Here is a 17327-nt window from a genome sequence, read left to right as displayed (position 1 = left end):
AGGATTTCACTATGGGGCCTACTAGCTGGTCTAAAACATAGCACATGCTGGCATTCACTTATGATCTTCCTGTCCTAACCCAATCAGTGCTGGGGTTTTGGTCCTATGTGTGCATCACTATGTCTGTAAGCCCCTGTTTTTTTGTTTTTTTTCGAGACAGGGTTTTTCTGTGTAGCCCTGACTGTCCTGGAACTCACTTTGTAGACCAGGCTGGCCTCGAACTCAGAAATCCGCCCGCCTCTGCCTCTCAAGGGCTGGGATTAGAGGCATGCGCCACCACTGCCCGGCTAAGCCACTGGTTTTGATGAACTTTGTAATAACATCACCGAGGAATTACTAATACAGAAACATTATGGTAAGGGATACTTACTAAGCAAGTTTGCAGGTTTAAAGTCACTAGCTCAGGGCAGTGTGCACCTATGTACTTGAGAGCTTCATCTTCTAGCTGCAAAGATTAAAAACAAAAGTTTACTACATTGTTTCAAAGGAGAAAAAGACTGTACCCATTCATTAATACAGCCTCAATATAGCTAACCAAGTTGCAAAGGGAAAAAAATCTCATGTCGTATTGCTAGTAGTAGCAGTAACCAGGATTTCCTGGAAGTCAGTTTTTGCCATACCAAATTCTTATTAATATCAAATCTAGAAGAAGGTTATGGTCAGAGCCTATGGTTAGGGTCTACCATGTTGTCCTGGTCGTCCTGGACCCCTGTGTGGAGCAGTCTGGCCTCATCTTTCCTCATTTTCTGCTGGATTACAGGCTTGTGTCATCGTGCCTGGACATGCATTTGATTTCTAGCACCAAGAATAATATTCACGATGCATTGCGTTAGGACTACAGGCAAAGCAACTTTCATTGTTCTACAACCTACACAAGGCTTTTGGGAGGAGGAGCTGAGAACAGAATCTATGGTGCTTATTTGCTGCTGAGAATAAGCAGGGAACTCACGGAGCAGGGACAGATAGTAAGGAACGCATCGGTGATGCACAGCAGTCAATATTTTTTTAGGATTCCACAAGTAGCCAGAAGCTCAGGCTGCCGTTTTAAGGGAATCACACACCCAAAGCTCTGTTTCTAACAAAGGGATCTTCCCAGCATGGCAGAATAGCAGGGCATTTTAAATGGAGTCCACAGCAGAGCTTTGGTGACCACCAATAAAACGCTGTCACCCCTAACTCCACCCACTCTGTGAGTGCTTCTTCTAATGTCATCACAGAGAAATTGAATTTTACTTTTTTTTTTTTTTTTTTTTCCGAGACACGGTTTCTCTGTGTAGCCCTGGCTGTCCTGGAACTCACTCTGTAGACCAGGCTGGCCTCAAACTCAGAAATCCGCCTGCCATTGCCTCCCGGGTGCTGGGATTAAAGGCGTGCAACACCCTGCCCGGCTGAATTTTACTTTTATTGTTACCTTTTTTCTGGAGACAAAGCCTTATAATGTTTGTAGTCCAGGCTGCCTTTGAACTTACAGGAATCTTCCTGTTTCAGCCTCCCAAATGCTAGGCGTACAGGTACATTCATCGAGTTTGTGAATTTTTAAATGAGATATGGCAGAAGGTAAAATGGGCCCTTTAAAATGACCTTGCCGTATAAGGTATATGTGGCAGATTTATGAACAATTCCTGCTGGTTATACCAGCGTAAACACCAAGACTGCCCTTTTTGCCTATTTAGCTCAAAGTAACAGGGAATAAAGAAACTTACTTTTCAGTACAGATAAATGGCACAACAAGTGTCTCTCCAATTGCTCTCCCCCTCCCCCTCCCCATTTATGCTTTGGTCAGATATTAATTCTCCTCAATTCTAAGAAAAATGTTCTGACTTTTGGAAGCGTGTCTTCATAGTTATCAGCACCCCACCTCCCACCTTCCTCAGGACAGCCATCTTGGGAAAACCTACTCAGAGCTGATGGCTCCTCTGACGTTCACGAGCACTACACAGAGCATTACCTGAGTGCAGCCTTTTAAGAATAAGGCCTTGAGACCCCCACAGCCTCTCACTAGTGCTTGAATGCCATCCTTGGTTACTTGGTCACACCAGGAAATGTTCAACTGCTCCAACAGTGGACAGCCCTCACTTAGGATAAAACACAATGAGACAAGTAGGTCACTACCTCCATCCCAAAGCTGCCACAACCTCATCTTTATGGTGGTCATGTAGGACTGCATTACTAGGCAGGGTAATTTAAACCCAATTTTCACAACAATCACAAAGCACATATTGTTTTACAGATATAGACTGAAAGTGGAAATTAAATGACTAGTTTAATTAAATGACTAGTTGAGTACCAACAACAGTTCAGGTTCAAGGTCAGATTTCCTTCCAGTCGAGGAATTTAACTAGTATCACAGTTCTATCACACTTTCAAACTTCTATTAAAAAACAAACAACAACAACAACAAAAAACCCAAGTCTAAAAGGCTCTCTCTCCGTTTCCTTATCTGGGATCGTCCCAGAGTATAGTCTCGCCAGTCTGACCGAGGTCAGCCTCTGTGTACAGTATCCTGGATCTGCCTTTGATTCTTTCTGCTCTTGTCAGTTCAGCCCTGCCTGGAATACTCGAGGCTTTCAGTCTATCCCTGTAAACACGGCCTGAACGGTTTCAAGTGCCTTGCTTATAGAAAAGTCCTGAAATAAAGTCTAGATCCAGGTTTAAGTTCATCTTCAACATAAATAATCTGACTTCAGCCAAGTCACTTAGGAAGCGTGTCTGAACCTCTCAGTCCAAGATCAGCCATGTCCGTCTCAGGCTCACCCAAGCCGAGACACTCATTTCTATTGCCAGCGGTGCAGCGACATAGTGTATGCCTACCTGGGGCCTCTGTGAACCTTACAGGCACACCTTAGTCATATTTCATGGCTGTTTCAGACATTTATATTTTTAAAAACCTGGGGCTGGTGAGATGGCTCAGTGGGTAAGAGCACCCGACTGCTCTTCCGAAGGTCCAGAGTTCAAATCCCAGCAACCACATGGTGGCTCACAACCATCTGTAACGAGATCTGGTGCACTCTTCTGGAGTGTCTGATAAATAAATAAATCTTTAAAAAAAAAAAACAAAAACAAAACCTGTAAATGCTTGTCCTGTGTACTGCATAAAGCCTTCAGTAAATGAGATCGCCCGTGTGAAAATATCTTATAAATGTTAAGTGTCACCGAAGCGACGGCCTTACACAGCAAGCACTACGGATGCATCGTGTACTCACAAGGAAGCTCGGAAGCTTCGCCTCGTTTACTAAGTCTCTCTCTCCATCTGACACAGCATCTTGACAGGTAACCTTGGCTGGTTTAATACCACAGGTATATAGCAGCATAATCTAAAAAATTTAAGAGGGGCTGACGAGATGGCTCACCAGGTAAAAACACTGACTGCTCTTCTGAAGGTCAAAAGTTCAATTCCCAGCAACCACATGGTGGCTCACAACTCTCTGCAATGGGATCCGAAGCCCTCTTCTGCTGTGTCTGAAGACAGTGATGGTGTGTTCACACACATAAAATAAATAAAAATCTTAAAAAAAAAAAAAAGATTTCTGGATGGGAGAAATGGCTCATAAATTAAGAGCACTGTCTACCTTCCAGGTCCTGAGTTCAATTCCCAGCAACCACACATGATGGCTCACAACCATCTATACTGGGTTCTGATGCCCTCTTCTGGCCACAGGCAGAATGCTGTATACATAATAAATTAAAAAAAAAGAAGATGATTTTCAAATGGAGGATTTCTTTTAAAATAAATTTCTGTTTGGGGACTAAAGGCAGGTGTTTCAGAAGCTCAAGGCCAGCCTGGAATACATATATATATATATTCCCCCCTAGGTCAGGCCTCATAGCACTCTGCAATCTCAGCTACTTGAGAGGCTGAGGCAAGACAATCATAAATTCAAAACTCTCCTGGTCTAGAGATCGGCTGGTGTACACAGTGAGACACTACTAAAAATTAGGATAAAATGAAACAAAAATCCCAGAACTCTGGAGGCAGAGGCAGGTGCACCTCTGAGTTCCAGGCCATCTCGATCTGCAGAGCAAGTTCAGAGATACACAGTGAGACCCTGTCTTAAGAAAAACAAACAGAAACCACATGAAAAATTAAGAATGAGAAAGGGGAGGAGAGGGGAGGCTTGGTATTGAGCTCAGGGATGCACCTGCGGCCTAGGTTCACAACCAAGAAAAGGAAAAACGTTCTAGGCACTGTCTGCCTTCTGGACGCTCTGTCACTCAGTCAAGGCTGGCCTTGAACTAGTGATCCTCTTGTCCAAGCTTCCAAGCGCTGGGATTTGGTGTGAGCCACCTCTAGCTTTAATGTCCTTAAATATGAGAACAGGAGGTAGTTAGTGAACACTCACTGCCGTATGCATTTAAAGCGCAGTATCAGAGGTGGCTTCAAAGCACTTTATGTCAGGCCTTCACGTCAGCCTGACAGTGTCTCACATAATCCTAGTAACAGCGCAGCAAGATCTTAGAGGGGCTGTATTCAGCCCCGGAGGTCCTGAGTTCAAATCCCAGCAACCACCTGGTGGCTCACAACCATCCGTAATGAGATCTAAAGACAGCTACAGTGTACTTACATATAATAAATAAATAAAGCCTTTAAAAAAAAGCAGTCCTTTATGAACATCTATTTGATCATTAGCAGATAACCCATACTGCTCTGTTCAAAAGTTTTATCTCTGGATGCTTCATATTAATGTAGGCTGAGATTTTTATGTGAGCAGGGGCAAGAAAAGGTCCTCTGGGAACTATAGGACACACTGTGAAACATCACTACCTTCAATTCCAGCTGTGTTACCAGTTATTTTTTTTTTTTTTACAAGTATGTAGTAATAGGCATATTATAAGAAACTTACCTCAGAGCTTTTAGAGACATGTTTGTTATTGACGTACAGGAAGCCAAGTCGAGGTGTCTGAGTTTGGAGCAGAACTTGCTAAGGCTAGTGCAGGTACTGCAGATAGAGGGGGGAAAGAATACACATTTAAAATAAGAACATATCTAGGCACTGAGAGGCTCAGTAGGGAAAAGCGCCTGTCATGCATCTGACTGACCCCGCCCTGTCAGTTGTGCTCCGCCCCTAAAGCTGTCTTCTCACCTCACATTGGTGCTGTCACACCTGTGCTGTAGAAATTGTAGAGCTGTACTCCCAGACACATAAAAACAATAAAATTTAAGGTACTTGATAAAATATATGCAAGTCCAACAACTTAAATGTTTACTGCATCACACACCTTTCTCAGGAAATATGCATGTGTATATCAGAATTGTAAAATTTTTATAGCATCCCCAAAGCAGCCATAAACCTAGGATCTTACTGAAGAGCAAAAGAAAAGCTGTGCTGTGTATAACTTGCATCACACAACAGTGTTTGGTTTTCATCTGGAAACACTGTGAGCTAGGGACAGCATACTGTGTGTCTGAATGCTCTTCCAACAAAGGTCCTGAGTTCAAATCCCAGCAACCACATGGTAACTCACAACCACCCATATTGAGATCTGACACCCTCAAAATTTATTTATAATAATAAATACATCTTTGGGCCAGAACGAGCAGGTACTGAGTGAGCGGGACTGACCAGAGCGAGCAGAGGTCCTAAATTCAATTCCCAACGACCACATGAAGGCTCACAACCATCTGTACAGCTACAGTGTACTCACATACATAAAATAAATAAATCTTAAAACAAACAAACAAACAAAACCAGAGGTTCACACTTGCTCTATGAACCCATAAATGCCCGAGGCCCAGCTCCAAAAGCTCTAGTTCTTCTGCCTGCACTGCACCTTCTCTTCATGAGAATGCTGTACAGGGCAGGAGAGAAAGCTGGAACTTTGTAAGATCTACAGAGGAAGGACTGGAACCAGGGTGTAAGAGAGCGACTATAGCATTGTGGTACTGCCCAGGAGTTAAGTTGTCAGCCCTCAATCTTACACATGCTAAGCAAGCTCTCCACTACTAGGATATCCCATACACTAAATGAATCTACTTAATTTAAGGGTTGGTTTCCTGCTTGCATCATGGTTTGAACAATTCAAGTGATTTTTTTTTTTTTTTGGATCGAATTCAGGCTTGCACTATCACGCTGAGCCCATAAATTTCTTAAAAAATATATAATCTTGGGACTGGAGAAATGGTTTAGCAGTTAAAAACACTGGCTACACTTCTGCCTGTTTTTTTTGTTTGTTTGTTTGTTTGTTTTTGTTTTTGAGACAGGGTTTCTCTGTGTAGCCCTGGCTGTCCTGGAACTCACTCTGTAGACCAGGCTGGCCTCGAACTTGCCTCCCAATTGCTGGGATTAAAGGCATGCGCCACCACGCCCGGCCTGGCTACTCTTCTAGAGGACCTGGTTCTAACACCCAGCACTACTCACAAACGTCTGTAACTCCAGTTCCAGGAGATCTGATTCCTCTTCAGGCCTCCACAGGCACCAGGCTCAAATGTGGTGCACAGACATACACACACCCAGAAGAATAAACACAAGCCCATGACTTTGTCTTCACAATAAAACTGGCTTAGAACTGGATCAATGCTTGTTGTATCTTTGTTTCTTTTGTTTTTGGAGACAGGGTTTCTCTGTGCAGCCCTGGCTGACTTGGAACTCATTCTCTAGATGAGGCTGCCCTGGAAGCAGAGATCCACCTGCCTCTGCCTCTTGAATGCTGGGATTTGAGGTGTGCACCCCCAGTGCAATAGTAAGCTTGTATCCTTTACTAACCAGAATTCTTAGACCTCTAGTTGGTTCAACACACTCTGGCCTCAGCACAGGCTTCTTTGTAGTTCTATTAGCTTTTTGGTAAAAACCAAACCAAACCAAACCAAACCACACCACACAACCCAGGCTGATTTTGTCCACTGTAGCTACTGCCTCCTGATACAAAGCTGCTTTCCATGCAGAGAATCCTTGTCCTGACACTTTATGAGGCTGCTGCTTGCTATGTTTCTTGTAGAAAGTCAGGTGGGTTTTAGGAAATTTCATCATCTCTGCAGGCTCACTATCAGCACAGAAAGAAAGAATGGGCCAGAAATGGAAACATACAGAATTTTTTCTCTTTTGAGACAAGATCTTAACTCTGTAGCCCAGCCTGGCCTTAAAATAAAATAATTCTCCTGTCTCAGTGTCCCAAGTGCTGGCATTACAGGCATTCAGTACTTCCTTTACTACATTTATTGTAAACTCTGGTTTCTTTTAAAGTTACAGTTAAAGGAAATCTTCCTAAGATTGGCTTGGCATGTGTGCTGTGTGCAAGCGAAGGCCACAGGACCTTGGTTGCTGATCTTCAGGTGCCATTCAGTGATCCTGGGACGAGATTTCTCAGTGGTCCAGAGCTCACCTAGGAGCCTAGGCCGGCAGCCACCAATCCCAGGGATTTCCTGACCTTGTGTCCACTCTCCCGAGTGCCAAGAATACAAGCTTGCTTCACTACACCTCCTGGCTTGAAACGTCTCTCAAATTTCACTTTTGCATTGTGTTACTAATATGCAGAAACAGAATTTCTTGAATAATGAGCCTCTATCCAGAGAATTATTATTATGCATGGTTTTGATTTTTCTGAGACAGGGCCTCACTATATAGTCCTGGCTATCATGGAACTCACTATGTAGACTAGGCTGGCCTTACTCAAGAGATTTGCCTGCCTTTGTCTCCCGAATGTGGGGGCTGAAGGTGTGTTAAGATGGGATGAGGAGGAGGAAGAGGAGGGAGAGGAGGATGAGGAAGAGGAGGATGAGAACAATTATTGAGTTTGGGCACAAATGTGTATGTGGAAGCCATGGGTCAACTTTGGGGAGTTCCTTCCATCCTTCCACTATGGTCCCTGGGACTGAACCCAGGTTATCACTAACTCACAGGCCCTAAACAGCTCTTAAACTTTTTGTGAATACTAGCAGGTTTTTGTGGTTTATGATTTAATTTTTGTATGTATGTATGTTTGTATGTATGCATGCATGCATGTATTTTGACATGTTTCTCTGTATAGACCTGGATGTCCTGGAACTAGCAGAGATCTACCTGCTCTGCTTTCCAGTGCTGGGACTAAAGGCATATGCCACCACACCCATCATGCTTACTATAGCATCTTACATACGTGAGGCTGGTCTTGAATTCTTGAACTCCTGATCCAATTTTTATCTTTGGCTCTCCAAATGCTAGGATTACAGGTGTACTTACATTGGCTTAAGACTGTTTTTAAGTTAAAAACATGGTGTGAGTGTGTGTGTATGAGAGAGAGAGGAAGGGAGTAGGGAACCGCAACCCTCTGCAGAAGCAGTGCTCCCGCTGGCTGAGCCTCCTCCCCAACCCTAGCTTATGAATCTGCATGAATGGGTCTGTAGGCTTCTTCACCACAAATAAGGTTTTACTTCATTATTTCTGTTTCCTTATTTGTTTTCTGTATGTCCAAAATGTATTACAAAAGAAAAACCCTCAAACTTAACACCAGCTAGATGCTCCAAACACAAAGTGTGCTGGCTCAGTGATAGAGGACAGATTTAACAGACTTTAATAGCTGGAGTGGTTCACCTGCCCCACCCCAGGCCCCACGTTGGCACCATTATTTTGATCCTGACCTTAGAGGTAAAGGAGCCTTTCAGTATTAAGTAAAATGTTATAGTAGGGTGTGGTGGCACACACCCCTCATATCACAGCATTTGGGATGACTGAAGAAGGGGTCAAGAGTTAGTTTCAGGCTAGCTTGGGCTACACACAACAGAAACACAACAGCACATTTTTCTCTTCTTTTATAGTACCGAGGATTGAATAGGGGGTTGCATGTGTGTTAGGCCAGTGTTCTAACATTGATTTATGTCTCTCATGTCTCTTTTTTGTATCACCGAGTCACCCAAGCTGACTTTGAGCTCACTCTGTAGCTTAAGCAAAACCCGGACTTCCTCAGGTCTCAGTCTCCGGGGTAGGTCTGCTACAGTTATGTAGCCTAACAAGCCTGACACTTGCTTTGGAGCCCACTGTGCCTTAACTCTCTGACCTCAACCCTGAGTGCTGAGATTAAGGTGTGGACTCTTGTCAGGCGGGACTTTTATGATGCATTAACCTGGGAAAATTTCCTAAAAATCACTCAACTTAAAAGAGCCTTGAACTCTTCCTATCTCTTCTTAAATGCTGGGATTAAAGGTGTGTACCACCATGCCTGGCTTGGTTTTAGGATTTCATGTTTATTCCATTAAAAGAAAATGAAGGGTCTCTTCTGTTACGTGAGAACCTGGATAATCACCGTAGCTCAAGCTGGTCTGAAACTTTAGGTGATACCTCGGCCTCAGTGTCCCAAGTGCAGAGCCTGCAGGCACGAACTGGTTCGCTTATTCCCATTCACCTCAAAAGATTTAGAGAAGTTCTGTCTTTAACTTATGGGTTGTTTAAATGTATATTGCTTATTGCTTTAATTTTTAAATTCTTGGTATTTCCTCATATTTTCTTCTGTCAAAGACCTCTCTAGTTTAGCTCTCTAGTTATAAAAAGAGATCACCCAGTTAATTATTTTAATCTTATTAAGCTTGTCTAGTACCCAGCCTATGGTCTATTCTAAGTGTCCAGAACACAGTGTGTTCTCTGCAATCACTGGGTAGAATGTTCTGCTCGCATAGACAGCATTGTCCATTCTTTTATTTCTATGTATTTCCCTAGGTAAGGGGAAGGGTTTTACTATGCTGTCTGGCAGGGCTTAGATCTTGCTCTGCAGACTAGGCTGGATTCTAACACAGAGATCTGCCTGCTTCTGTCTCCAGTCCCCACTTGCTGAGATTAAAGGTATTAATTTACTTGTGTGGGATCTAAAGTTGTGGCCTCCCTTCTCCCAGCCTGGAACCTGCTTGCTCAAGGGTGGAGCTTCCTGCTCATTCGTCCTGCCACGCCTACTGCTGGACCCTGCCTTTGCTGCCTGGAGGCACACACGTGTTCGTCCTGCTACTGGACCCTGAGTTACTTGGCGGGATATTAGGTTCCCTCCCCCTTCCTTTATAACTGAGTGTCTGGAAATAGTAAAATTGAGCTTTGATCAGAATGTTGTCTTAGCTCCGTTCTTTCTTCTGCCCCGTCTAGATTCCTCTCTTTTCAGCTCGAACTGCCATTCTCAGTTGAACCGTTCGTGTTGTGGACTGCAGGCAGGCCGCAACATAAAGTGAATTTCTTTCTCTCTCTCTCTCTCTTTCTTTCTATCTTTCTTTCCCTCCCCCTCCTCCTCCCAGGCCCTCTTTCAGGTTTTTGAGAAAGGATCTATGTAGTCTAGCCTCGTCTTAACCTCTGGAACCTCTAGTTTCCCAAAGTGGGACTATAGCAATCCTCTTTAAATAATCTCTGCCTACCTTCTGGACTGTATTTTTCCCGAGGGAGGTTCGTTATTTACTTCTTTAGTAGATACTCTAACTGACCTGTCTCATCCAGACACAGGGGCTGATGGTGTTGCTATCCAGCGCTTGTTTCCCTTACTTCTTTCCATTGAGTGTTCTGCCCACGGAAGCACAGCTTCCACGTTATACTGATAGTTCACACGTGGGCTAGAGAGGACATTCCAAGCTCTTTTCAAGTATCTTTTCCTTGGTACTTTTCTTTTCTTTTCCTTTTTTGTTTTTTTTTTTTTTTTTTTGAGACAGGGTTTCTCTGTATAGCCCTGGCTGTCTTGGAACTCACTTTGTAGACCAGGCTGGCCTTAAACTCAGAAATCCGCCTGCCTCTGTCTCCCAAGTGCTGGGATTAAAGGGGTGCACCACCACTGCCTGGCCTCCTTGGTACTTTTCTATAAGCCTAAACTCCACCAACCAGGCATATGTGGCCATCTTGCGTTTTTTCTTGCCACTGCTGCCTGTGAACATAGCCTCTGGCCAACAAGGACATGTGAGGTTTCTTTCCTTGGATTTATTTCTATTTTATGTTTATTCCTGTCTGTGAGTGTAGCACGTGCATGTCTGAAAAGGGCACCACATCTCCTGGACCTGGAATCACTGAAGGATGTGAGCTGCAAGCGAGGGAAACTGAGTCTTGGTCCTCTGTAAGAGCATCTAGTGCTCCTAAGCCCTGAGCTCTCTCCAGCCCAGGGAAATGCCTGAGTGTGCCTCACTGACTGTTACATCCTGAGGGTTAGTGAACTACAGCTTCAAGCTAAAAGGGCCTTTGCTTTCGCTCTCCTCATTATCATTTTTATTGCTAATGTTTTAAATCAAGTGAGCCTATCTAGGTGCCAACTCCAAGCCACTGGTTTTTATACTCTACCTTGTTTACTAAGTATTCAGAGCTTTTCATGGGATTGGTGGGCCGGGAGCCCCAGGCAAGAATTCCACTGACTTAGCCAGGCACCAACAGCGGCTACAGCGGCAGCTACACATACCTTTAATCCCAGCACTGGTTGGTTTTCCTGAGTTTAGGCCAGCCTGGTCTACAGTTTTGTCTATAAAGTGAGTTCCAGGACAGCCAGGCCCACACAGAGAAACCCTGTCTACAAACAAAAGGATTTCACAGACCTGGAGCTAGAGTTTTAGTTCAATGGTAGAGTTTGCCTAAATGCACAAGATTTGAGTCTGATCTTTAGTACAAAGAATAAAAAGGCCTTGATCATTAAGATGTAAATCTAGTCTAAAATATTTACAAATTAAATACCATGTCTAGGGCTTTTTTTTTTTCCAAGTACTGACAAACTCAGAGAGGATAAATAAGTAGGAGGCGTCTATGATCCGGAGAAGAATGGCCACAGTAACACCAGCCGAGGCTGGGGGATGGCTCTCGGTGCTCAGAGCACATATGAACACCTCAGGCCTCCAGAACAAACAAGTCAGTAGAGAGAAATTCTTTCTGAGTTGCTATGGCACCAACACAGATTAGAACTTGACTTCGGTTCGTGGACCTTACTTGCTTTCAGTTCCTAGGGATGGCTTTGAGACTCAGGCCTCCCCTGCCCCAGGTTGGTTTTGTTTGGAGACAGACTGTCCTGTAGTTCAGGCTGCCCTAACACTCACTATGTAGCAGAGGCTGGTCTAGAACTCATGATCTGCTGCTCCTACTTCCCAAGTGCCAAGCACCGGGGTTATGGACACAAATGACTTCTGCTCATCTTCCTTTTTGTTTTTGAGACAGAGTTTTTAATAGGCTGGCTTAAAATTGGCACTCCTCAGCCAAAGGCCTCAAAGAAGAGAAATAAAACACCCACGTGTCCTGTGCTCTTGTGTCTCCCCAGCATTCAAATAAATCTTCCTGTTTTAGGACATTTTGAATGGGAACTCCATAACCACCCCTGGCTCCTGTCTGCCCACTATGCTATTCTCAGCCTTCACTTCACGACAACTCTGCTACAGCGTACTAAAATGAGACGTGATTTACATTACCACCAACGGATAACCTGGGGCTGAAGTTTTTCACACCCATTTGTATATCTCATGTCTGACTGTAAGAGTCTCAAAGATAAAGGATTGTGTTAGCCGTTTTTATATGGTGAGTAGAGGCAACAGTCGTTTTCCTTGAATAGCACTGGCCATTTAGGTCTATGTTTAGTTTTAATCATTTTGTACAATTATTGTCATGTGGCGTTTGATTATCAGCCTTACAGCACATACATTAGCTGTAGTGTTTAAGTCCCACTTTAAATATCACAGATGAATGAGCTCAAAGGAAGCCTTCTGTTCCACCTCTCCCTTCATTGCTTTTCCCTTAAGTTTTTTTCTTCTAGCACCGGGGATGTAGCTCAGAGATATAGCACAAGGCCCTGGGCTCACGCCTTAGCATCATAAGCCAGACCAAAAAAGAATCGTTCATAAAATCAAGGGAACTTACTTAAATTCACTGTGTTCAGGAGACTACAGTCAAGACCAGAATAAGGCAGACTATGGACTAATGACAGTGCCTCCTGAAGCCAATACTCACGCATCTGTTGTCTTTGTACATCCGTTGAGACTTAGTACTTCAATATTCCTACAGTTTTGTGCAAAGGTCCTTTATGGGGAAAAAAGTTAAAGGTTACAAATAAATTGGGCAAAACTTTAGATATAAAAACAAAGACACAAAATAATACTGGTTGTTGACACCTATGGTGCTGTAATATTTAAAATATATAATTGGTTTGTTCCCTAGCTTCCAGGATAGAGATCCTAAGACGTCTGTAATATCCTGAGGAACAGGGGTGAGAGCTCTGTTTGTCCTCATTATTTGAATAATGGACCAGAGCTGCTGGGGTGGTGTCCTGGGGAGGTGGCATGCCAACTCCACAATGACAGGTGCTCCGGTCTTTAGACACTCCTCAGTCCTGCCCTGTACGTCCTCCAGCTACTTACTCATGTGCTTGGTAATGAGCTGTCACTACTACCACCCAAAGCTCTTTCCTCAACTACTGGACTCATGCTAGCAAATGTGAAAATGTTGGGAGGAGTCATGGTAACACCTGATTTTATGGGCCATCCAGAAGTGCATAGCAACTGGGACTTGCAACTAGCAGTTGAGTAGGGGCTGATTATAAAACTGGGCTGCTAGCCTGCAGGGTCTGAGCTGACGCTGGACAGCTGTGCTGGCAGTGAAAGGAAATAGTCAGTACCTATCTGCAAAACCAACGAACTGTTGGGATGAAGAAAAACAAACTTTTATATCTATGTGTGAGGTGTGAATTCAACACAAAGTAGCTGGTGGGTCTACAGAGATCAATCCCACAGCCTGTTCCTTTGTTCATTTATTATAGTTGTTTTGTATCCAAGACAGGGTTTCTGTGTCCCTGGCTGTCCTAGAACCTTCTTTGTAGACCAAACTGGTCTTGCACTCAGAGACATCCACCTGCCTCTGCCTTCCCAGTGCTGGGATTAAAGGCGTGTGCCACCACCCTCCGGCTCCACAAGCCATTCTTAAAACTGTAAATGTTTTCTTCTTTTCTCAGAAGAGCTCCCTGTGTCGCCCTGGCTGACTGTGGACTTGCAATCCCTCTACTTTAACCTCTCAATTTCTGAGATTAAACATGGATCTTTATGGCAACAAAAGCTGAGAATCATTTTATCTTTGAATTAACTGAAGTCTATAATCTAACTAAAGGTCCCCAGAGAACTGCTTTAGTATAGAGCATTTTGAAATCTCATCTCTGGCCTACATTTGCTGTGTAGCCCAGGCTCACTAGTGTTTCCCTGGCGGATACACTGCGCGGTGGGATTATTAGGACAGGCACCCTGGGTCTCCACTTCGTACTAGAAGTTTGTTGTAACCAACGTACACGTTTGCATTTGAACAGCTGAGAAGTTTAAAAGCTGCTCAATGTTTAGCCTTTCCCAAGTGAGTTGGTGCTGCTCTTTACTTCAATGTACAAGATTGAAAGCTTTTAAAGTTTTCTTTTTACCTTAATGCATTGTCTCCTACTCCAAGACACCCACGAAGACTTAACTTTCGTAAAAAGCCTCCACATCGTTTTGAAATATTTTCCACTACCCGGCCCTATGAAGAGACAGTGAAGCAAAAAGACAGCTTATGTTACTTTTGACAAGAATACATCCTCATTTAAAAAAAATAAGAAGCAATTTATAAACAGAGAGAAAGGCTTTTAAGAGAATTTTTTAGAAAATTTCAGCGTACTCCTAGAAGCCCATCTACGGGAACACAGCTGGTCTGTGCTCTCTCTTTACCTTGAAGGGGAGTCTGTATTTGAGGAATAGTCCTGTCCTGTCCTTGCAGAATTCCAAGTCATATACGGGGCTTGCCTGGGTCAACCACAGCTATGGGAGGACATAGCTGTCCACATTTACTCTTGTCGGAACTCAATGGGCACTTGCCATGTGGCTGAATGATCCTGTGGGTCATGTTTGTTAAGTACACACATCCACAAGATCAGAAAGGTGTAGGGTAAACACAGTATAATGTTAATGAGTTTTTTGTGCCTTTTTAAAATTTTAATGTAAGTGCTCAGGCTTCATGCATGCCTATGCATCACATGCATGCAGTGCCTGTGTTGTGTTGGACACAACAAGGAGCCTGACTTCCTGAAACCGGAGCTACAGAGGGCTGTAAGCTGCCATGTGGAATCTGGGAATGAAAACCAGGGTCCTCTAGAAAAGCAGCCAGTGCTCTTAACTGCTGAGCCATTTCTTCAGCTCTACTTTTGTTATTGTTTTGAGATGTGTCTCCTGTACCCAAGGCTAGTATGACTACTATGTGGCTGAGGGTGAACTTGAACTCCGTGTGGTACACACGTATGTGCAGGTCCAGAGGCTGTTCTTCTCTACCTGCTTCTTCCTTTTATGTTTTGAGATAGGGCTTCTCTCTGAGCAGACCTTCCTCTGTGGTAGACTGGCTAGCTAGCAAGCTTCTAGGATGCATCTGTCTTCACCACCGCCCCCTTGGTTCTGGAGTTAGCGGTGTACCTCCATCCCTGACCTGTACATAGATGCTGGGATCTGAACTCAGGTCCTCACGCCTGTATGGCAAGGACTTTATCAACTGAGCCATCTCCCTTCCCCTGACCTTGTGCTTCTTTCTGATCTTCTGGACTTTCTCTCTCATGTGCTGGGGTCAGAGGTGTGCGCATGCCTGGACGCTATTCTACTTTTCTACTCAGAGGAAACCAACAGGCTACACACTAATGAAATTGTCTCATTAGTAAAAACAATTTAATAGTTTTAATTATATCTATTCTTGCTCCCCCAAGAACCAAAACACCCATCAAGAATCAACACGAATAACCACACCCAGCAAGTTTACGCCTACTCACTGTAAAGTAAACAAATATAAAACCATAAGACAAAACCTTTGCTCTCAGGACTAATGCAATTAAGAACTTAGTGTTAGTTCAGGGAACTCAAAAACTGAAGGAAAAACTAGGGGGAGAGAAGCAGACCAGTCAGGAGTGTGGTCTCTAATGCTCCAGGTCCTAGGTGTGAGTCCTCGCACCCTCTTCCCAAACCTGAAGAAACACTTTGTTGTTGTCTCACACTTTGTTGTTGTCTGGTTTTTTTTTTTTTTAAGATTTATTTATTATATGTAAGAACACTGTAGCTGTCTTCAGACACTCCAGAAGAGGGCGCCAGATCTCGTTAAAGATTGTTGTGAGCCACCATGTGGTTGCTGGGATTTGAACTCAGGACCTTTGGAAGAGCAGTCAGTGCTCTTAACCACTGAGCCATCTCTCCAGCCCCTGTTGTCTGGTTTTGTGTTGACACGGGATCTCATTATGCAGCCAGGCTGGTCTCCAGCTCACAGGTTTGCCTGAGTCTGCTGAGATGAAAGACCTGAGCTACCACACCTAGTTAAGAAAATCCTCCTGGGAACACTGGAGACTTCCATCAAGTTCAGCTGCACCAAAGCAATGAGCTTCTTCAGTGGAAAAAGGTTTCAGTGGCTACGACTGACACTGTGACTACTAATAAAACAATGGGGCCACACAACACGAAACTATACCTTCATGTCCTCACACACACCAGAGTCACATCTCAGTGTCTTCCCTGTCTCCACACCACAGAGTCATACCTCAGTGTCCCCCCCCCACACCACAGTCATACCTCAATGCTCTCCCCGACACACCACAGACTCAAGTATCAGTGCCCCACCACCACCAGAGTCATACCTCAGTGCCCCCCTCCCCCCAAAAAACATGGGAGACATACCTCAATGTCCCTCTGGAAATCAAACAGGTCTATCCGTTGCCAGTTACTGCCATCCAGAGCTAGGACATTCCAGGCCTGTTTTGAATAAAAAGAAAGAGAAAGAACAGAGGTCAAAATGAAAACAGAAACTGTAATATTTAAATTCACAATTCAACCATCCAATAACTGAGATCGACCTCAGTCTCCGAGGGACCCGCATCAGGGCAGCGAAGCCCCAGGGAGGCAGCAGCAGGAGGCAGTGGCAAGATCTTTCTCTTATTGTGTTTCCTCATTATCAATGTACTCACTCAGCTGTGCTTCATAATTGATCAATATTCTGTCCAATTTGACTCAGTGACAATTTTATTTTACTGTTTGTCTCGCTGGGGATCAAATCCAGGGCCCTGTACCTGCTAGGCAGGCACTGTACAGCAGGGGCAGCCCTGATTGTTTTAGGAAAGGGCTTATTGTGCCGGGCCCACCGACCTCCAACTCTTTATCTCCTGCTTCAGCCTCAATCCTCCTAGGGATGGGGCCCGGCCAGGCCTCAGTGCTAATTTTAAAACTGTTATATGTCTCTTCAATTTTCAACATTCAGGATTGGGTGTGAGACCATGTCAGTAGGAGCTTGTTTGTTGTATAACATTTGACATTTTAAACCCTTTAAAAACTTCCTCTAATTATGTAATAAAGTCATATATTGTTCAGAACAATATATACCCTTCTGCATGTATTTCACTATGTAGCCTAGGATGTACTCAAACCCAAGATACTCAAGTATCAGAATTATAGGGACCAG

The 17327-nt window shown here is 44.0% G+C and overlaps 1 protein-coding gene across 3 annotated transcripts in view; it reads right to left on the bottom strand.

Annotated features, from left to right (window-relative positions):
* Positions 1–17327, bottom strand: part of Fbxl20 (F-box and leucine rich repeat protein 20) — a 63453-nt gene that overhangs the window by 8686 nt on the left and 37440 nt on the right. For all 3 annotated transcript variants that reach the window (XM_021177652.3, XM_085829582.1, XM_021177653.3), the window contains exons 4-9: positions 16550–16624; positions 14293–14387; positions 12846–12914; positions 4842–4937; positions 1949–2075; positions 371–445 (exon numbers count right to left, since the gene is read on the bottom strand). In XM_021177652.3, the coding sequence (XP_021033311.1) occupies positions 371–445; positions 1949–2075; positions 4842–4937; positions 12846–12914; positions 14293–14387; positions 16550–16624 (537 nt within the window). The remainder of the gene's footprint in view (positions 1–370; positions 446–1948; positions 2076–4841; positions 4938–12845; positions 12915–14292; positions 14388–16549; positions 16625–17327) is intronic.

Source organism: Mus caroli, unplaced genomic scaffold, assembly GCF_978045245.1.
Source record: "Mus caroli unplaced genomic scaffold, Mus_caroli_1 scaffold_13, whole genome shotgun sequence".
NCBI lineage: Eukaryota > Metazoa > Chordata > Mammalia > Rodentia > Muridae > Mus > Mus caroli.
Note: the sequence above shows the minus strand (reverse complement) of the source record. Positions and strands in the feature narration are given on the sequence as shown.